General features: G+C 48.2%; 1 protein-coding gene across 2 annotated transcripts in view; it reads right to left on the reverse strand.

Annotated features, from left to right (window-relative positions):
* The window catches only part of LIMK2 (LIM domain kinase 2), a 64,342-nt gene extending 58,629 nt beyond the window's left edge, over positions 1 to 5,713 (reverse strand). For both annotated transcript variants that reach the window (XR_010749344.1, XM_066370486.1), the window contains exon 1: positions 5,578 to 5,713. Coding sequence is in view for 1 of the 2 variants with exons in the window: in XM_066370486.1 (XP_066226583.1) it covers positions 5,578 to 5,593 (16 nt within the window). In the remaining variant the exon portion in view is untranslated. The remainder of the gene's footprint in view (positions 1 to 5,577) is intronic.
* Positions 5,714 to 6,000: the final 287 nt, after the last annotated feature.

Below are 6,000 nucleotides of genomic sequence, written 5' to 3' on the forward strand. Positions count from 1 at the left end.
AACTGCTGGAGACTCTTGGTGAATACTTTTAGGGTGTGAGGGGTAAAGATATACAGAAAAAACACGTCATGGAGAGACAAACCAGGTGCCGGGGACAGGGCAAGCTTGGTAGAGTAATAAGATACTGAGCAGAGAAATAAACAAGACAGACGGTGCTTGTGGCTTTCTGGTACTCAGGTTCTCACTTCCAACTAAAAGTTTACTTAGCTGTGAATGAGTTGGCAATTTCTTATCTAAAGGAAGGCCTACAAAGAAGCTATACCAGAGCCCTGGTTAACCAATTCATATGTTCCCAGACAGCAGTTCTCTACCCATTATCAACGACAGGGAAAAATATCCCAACTACTTTGAGTCCTAGTTATGTGCCAGGCAGTGTCTTAAGTCCTCTTCAAGCACGAAATAATCAAATATAAAGATCGCATGAGGTAAGGACTAGTATTGCAGAACTATTATTGTTCCCATTTTACTGAAGAGGAAACTGAAATGCTCAACTAACCAGTGTTAGAGCTGAGATTAGAGCAAAGGTCTGCTAACTCCAAGGCCTATGTATTTAACATTCCTTCCTGAAAAAATAAATTATAGGCAGAGGAAATGATAAAATAGAAACCCAGGGTGGACCCTTCAAGGTATATTTTAATAGAAGCAAGCAATATTTTCATGTTCTAGCTACTATTGGATATAAATTAAAAGGTAAAAGAATCTAATTCTTGCTACTGTATAAAGAAAGGTCAAGATCCAGAAAAAGGATAGACTTGAAAACAAAGACTGCTACAGCTGCAGGTCTTCTCACTGAAATGCTTAAGTGATGTCCCACCCCTCCTAATTTGTCCCTGAAACTTAGCTCCCTCCAGGCTACACTGATCAAAAGCTAGCCCTGGCCTGAGAATCAACCCAGTCTTCAAAAGATGCAAAAATAGCCTGATCTGTGTTGGCACAGTGGGTAAAGCTTCGACCTAGAATGCTGAGGTTGCCGGTTCAAAACCCCAGGCTTGCTCGGTGAAAGCATAATGAGAAACAATGGTTGATACAGCCCCTCGAACATGATAGGTTTCACTGATTGCTTTCTCGTATCTGCCTTGACCAGGGGGCTACAGCAGAGCGAGTGACTCGACTCCTTGCTCAAGTCAGCAACCTTGGGCTCAAGCCAGTGACAGTGGGCTTCAAGCCAGCGACCTTTGGGCACAAGCCAGTTACCATGGGGTCATGTCTATGGATCCCATGCTCAAGCCGGCGACCTCAGGGTTTCAAACCTGGGTCCTCTGTGTCCCAGTCCAACACTATCCACTGCACCACTGTCTGGTCAGGCCATGATGGGTTTCTATTCAGCTTTCAGCCAACCTTGATCCCTCCATGCCTACCCAGGGCTATCCTGTCCATGACATGAGGCACTTCCTACTGGTCAGTGCCTTCTTCATCCCTATCACCACCTCAACTCAGGACCCACTGTATCCACCTGTAGACTGGTGCCCTTCCTTGCCCTTGTCTAATTCATTCTGCCAGATTGATAGTCTAAAAACAGATCAGCCTTACCTCTTTTAAGAAGCATTCCCTAAAAAAAAAAAAAAAAAAAAAAAAAGAAGCATTCCCTGACCAAATCTGGTGGCCATCCTGGACACCTTGCTGGTCTTCAAAAATGTCAAGCATATTCCTGGCTCAGGGCCTTTTATCCTTTCTAAAATGTTCCTTCCCCAGATGGCTTAATCCCTTGCTTCATTTCTCTGTTCAAATGTCATTAACCAGAGAGGTTTCCCTGACCTCCCACTGTTCCTATGCTCTTATCTTACTTATTTCTCTTCAGAGTATTTATCCCTGACTTCGGATATTCATATATTTAATTATTGTTTATCTCTTTCCACCAAAAATGAGGGAAGGGATTGGTCTATTTTTTTTTTTTTTTTTGTATTTTTCTGAAGCTGGAAACGGGGAGAGACAGTCAGACAGACTCTCGCATGCGCCCGACCGGGATCCACCGGGCACGGCCACCAGGGGCGATGCTCTGCCCCTCCGGGGCGTTGCTCTGCCGCTACCAAAGCCACTCCAGCGCCTGGGGCAGAGGCCAAGGAGCCATCCCCAGCGCCCGGGACATCTTTGCTCCAATGGAGCCTCGGCTGCGGGAGGGGAAGAGAGAGACAGAGAGGAAGGGGGGGGGTGGAGAAGCAAATGGGCGCTTCTCCTGTGTGCCCTGGCCGGGAATCGAACCCGGGTCCCCTGCACGCCAGGCCGACGCTCTACCGCTGAGCCAACCGGCCAGGGCCGGGATTGGTCTATTTTGTTCCCTGAATATCTCCAGGGCCTAGAAGTGCTTGGCAGATAGCAGGAACTCAATATATATTTGTAGAATGAATGAATAGAGCTCTCTCACACCTTTGAAATTCCATGTTATCACTTAACAATCTTTATATAGCCTGACCAGGCGGTGGCGCAGTGGATAGAGCGTTGGTTGGGATGCGGAGGACCCACGTTCGAGACCCCAAGGTCGCCAGCTTGAGCACGGGCTCATCTGGTTTGAGCAAAGCTCACCAGCTTGGACCCAAGGTCGCTGGCTGGAGCAAGGGGTTACTCGGTCTGCTGAAGTCCCGTGGTCAAGGCACATATGAGAAAGCAATCAGTGAACAACTAAGGTGTCGCAATGCGCAACGAAAAACTAATGATTGATGCTTCTCATCTCTCTCCGTTCCTGTCTGTCTGTCCCTATCTATCCCTCTCTCGACTCTCTTTCTGTCTCTGAAAAAAACCCAAAAAAAACTCCCCCCCCCAAAAAAAAAACCCAGTCTTTATATAGTTTGTCTTTTTCTTAATTACTCTAAGCAGACAGTGAATTTCTTGAAGGCACAAACCACATATTTATTTCCACAAATATTTATTAAGGGAGTACTGTTTGCCAGACAGACTCTGTATGCCTCAAGCAGCCTGAAATATTACAAAGAGAAATGGAAGAGAAATCCTAAATTAATCCTGGCTCTACCATTAGCTGAGTGACCCTGGACAAATCCATTTTCATCTGTGGGCCTCAGTGTCTTCATACATAAAGTGAGAAGAGTTACATTATCTCAAGTCATTCCTAGCTCTAGCATCTGTTAAAATTTATAAGAGGTAAAACTTGTCCCAGCCCAGTGCCTTAGACATCATAGGCACTCAGTAAATATTTGATTTCTTTGTAGTTGATTCTCCTGTTACACAGGAATCGGAGTTGTCTGGGAACAGAACAAGTGCAAGTTTAAGTCCCACTTCCTTCTCTGACTCGCCAAGCAAACTCATTCTGTTATTTCTGATAATAGAGAGAGTGAAGCACTATATTTGAAGTTGGAAAATAACTACCGTCATTTATTTGGCTATGGAATCTTTTTTTTTTTTTTTCAGAGACAGAGAGAGTCAGAGAAAGGAATAGATAGGGACAGATAGGAACGGAGAGAGAGATGAGAAGCATCAATCATCAGTTTTTCGTTGCCACACCTTAGTTGTTCATTGATTGCTTTCTCATATGTGCCTTGACCGTGGGGCTACAGCAGACCAAGTAACTCCTTGCTCAAGCCAGCGACCTTGGGTCCAAGCTGGTGGGCTTTTGCTCAAACCAGATGAGCCTGCGCTCAAGCTGGTGAGCTCGGGGTCTCGAACCTGTGTCTTCCACATCCCAGTCCGATGCTCTATCCACTGCGCCACCGCCTGGTCAGGCTGGCTATGGAATCCTGAAGTCATTTCTGAGCCTTAGTCTCCTCACCCATAAGTCATTCTGGATTTCTCTCAGCTCTTCAAAGGTACTACTAGCCTTCCTACTTCAGGGCCTCTTATGCTGTCCCCTTTGCATGGAATGTTCTTTACCCTTTTTTTTTTGCTGGACTAATTTCTACTTAGTCTCAGGAGTAAGCATAAACTTGCTTTCTAAGGAAAGTATTCCCTATTCACTCTCTTCACCTCAGTGCACTCTTCATACCTCATTGTTTAATATCAACTATCATAGCATTTATCTCAAATGTTACCTCAATTATTTACTGTCCATCTCTATGACTGTACTCGTTTTATTCATCACCATACTCTTCGGTGCTTGGCTAAGTGCATGGCACAGAAGTATCCAACAAATATTCTTATGGAAGAATGTATAAACCAACGCACCTAGAGGCTTTAATGCCTCTAGACAGCTTTTTGGTTCACTCAGAAAAAATCTAATAAACACTTGCACTCTAAAATCTTTTACAAGTTTCTGAGAATTAAGGTACAAGACAGGAAACCTATGTTACACAGAGGTTAGAAAAGACATCAGAAACCTTGGTAGCTCAGTAGTTAGAGCACCATCCTGCTATGCCAAGGTTGTGGGTTCCATCCCTCATCAGGGCAGATATGAGAATCAACCGATGAATTCATAAATAAATGGAATAACAGGTCATTTTTCTCTCTCTCCCTTCCTCTCTTTTTAAAATCAATCAATAAATAAGAAACCTTTTTAAAACTTTGTTTTAAAAAAAGATAATCCGAGTGGAAGAACTCTGTATGCTAACAAGAAAAGAAAGGAACAGTGTGCATTTTTCTCCTTAGGCCTCTTTCTCTAGAAGCCTATTATCAAGAATAAAGAGAAAAATCCCATGCTCCCATGGTGAGGAAGTGACCCACTGGTGGCCTGGTCCTTGTATTCAGGATGGAGGAAGTGACTGTCCACAGGCAGAAAGCCAGGAAGTGGGGGCTGATATCCAGGACAAGCTCCCTCCTCCACTATTCCCTCCTGCCACCTAGAAAGCTTCTGGACGCTGACCCTGGTGGACCTAGAGGATGGGCCACCCACACAGGTGGCTGGGAAACAGGCAACAGAAAGTCCCTGGTGCTGGAGGACAGGCGAGGACCGCAGGAAGCTGCAGGGTGGTGTGTGAGGCGACTGGGAGGGGACCGCAAGCCCAGCTAACCTCACCCTGAAGCTCCCCTTCACTCTTGGACGACTCTTCCTTCCAAAGGAGAGTCTTGTCTTAGGTCAAAGGAGAACCCAGAACCCCAGAGGGCCCACCTTCCCCAGGAAGAGTGCTCCAGTCTCTCCTTACCCCCAATTCGTGTCTTAAACCCCAAGGAAACCCACAATCTCCTATTTCCAAAGAGCCCCAAGACACCCGCGAGCTGCCTTGGTTCCGTTGGGAAGTCATACTCCTCCATTTTAGACTGAAAACCTAGAAACCGGGGTAACTTTCCACCCTCTCATAACTGCCCGAACCCTGAGGTTCTCGTATTCCCCATACGCCACAAAACCCCCACTCCACGAGAACCCAGGCGCCTCCGTTTTAATTTGGCGCCAAGTTCAGCAGAAAAGTTGGCCCCCCTGGCAGCACCAGCATCCTTTTTCTCGGGGACCTCAACTCGCGGGAAGCCGCCCCATCCGCCTGCCCTTACGAGCCCTTCGGAGCCCTCTGTCTCCAGCCCCGCAATTCCCGGAGTCCCTCAACCTCCGACTCTTTCGGAGTTACGCGCTCACTTTCCAAATTCTCCTAAGGAGCCTGGACGCAAAGTGGTCCACTTAGCCCGAGCCCCCCAAGAAGCGGCCGGCCCCCCGCAGGCACCTTGGGGCCCGGCTTCCGAATTAACGGCACGGCCCTTTCTTACCCGCCTGTGCAGCCATGGTCCTCGGGGGCGCGGAAACTGGGAGGAAGAGGCGGGGGCCGCAGCAGCTGCTCTCAGCTCCGGCCGTCGCCTTAGGCGCGGGAGGACCTCTGCCTGGGGCGCGAGCTGGATGCACCGCCTACGGCGCCCGGGGAGGACCAAACGGCACCTGGCACCAGTGCCCGCCCGCCGATGCCCCGCCCCACGACGCCCCGCCAGGGACCCTCCTTCCTCCGGGGACCAGCTCTGAGGCGGCCCTGGCGCCCCCTAGTGTGAGCGACTTCCTCCGTGGGTGCCAGAACTGGTAAGTATTAAGCTGCACAGACGACAGGCCTCAACACAGAGGACCTTCAGCCCATTTTACAGATGGGGACAGCTAAGGCCCAGCGAGGTGGAACTGGCTCAGCTCATTAAGAGCTCTGCGCT

Source organism: Saccopteryx leptura, chromosome 2 (assembly GCF_036850995.1).
Source record: "Saccopteryx leptura isolate mSacLep1 chromosome 2, mSacLep1_pri_phased_curated, whole genome shotgun sequence".
NCBI lineage: Eukaryota > Metazoa > Chordata > Mammalia > Chiroptera > Emballonuridae > Saccopteryx > Saccopteryx leptura.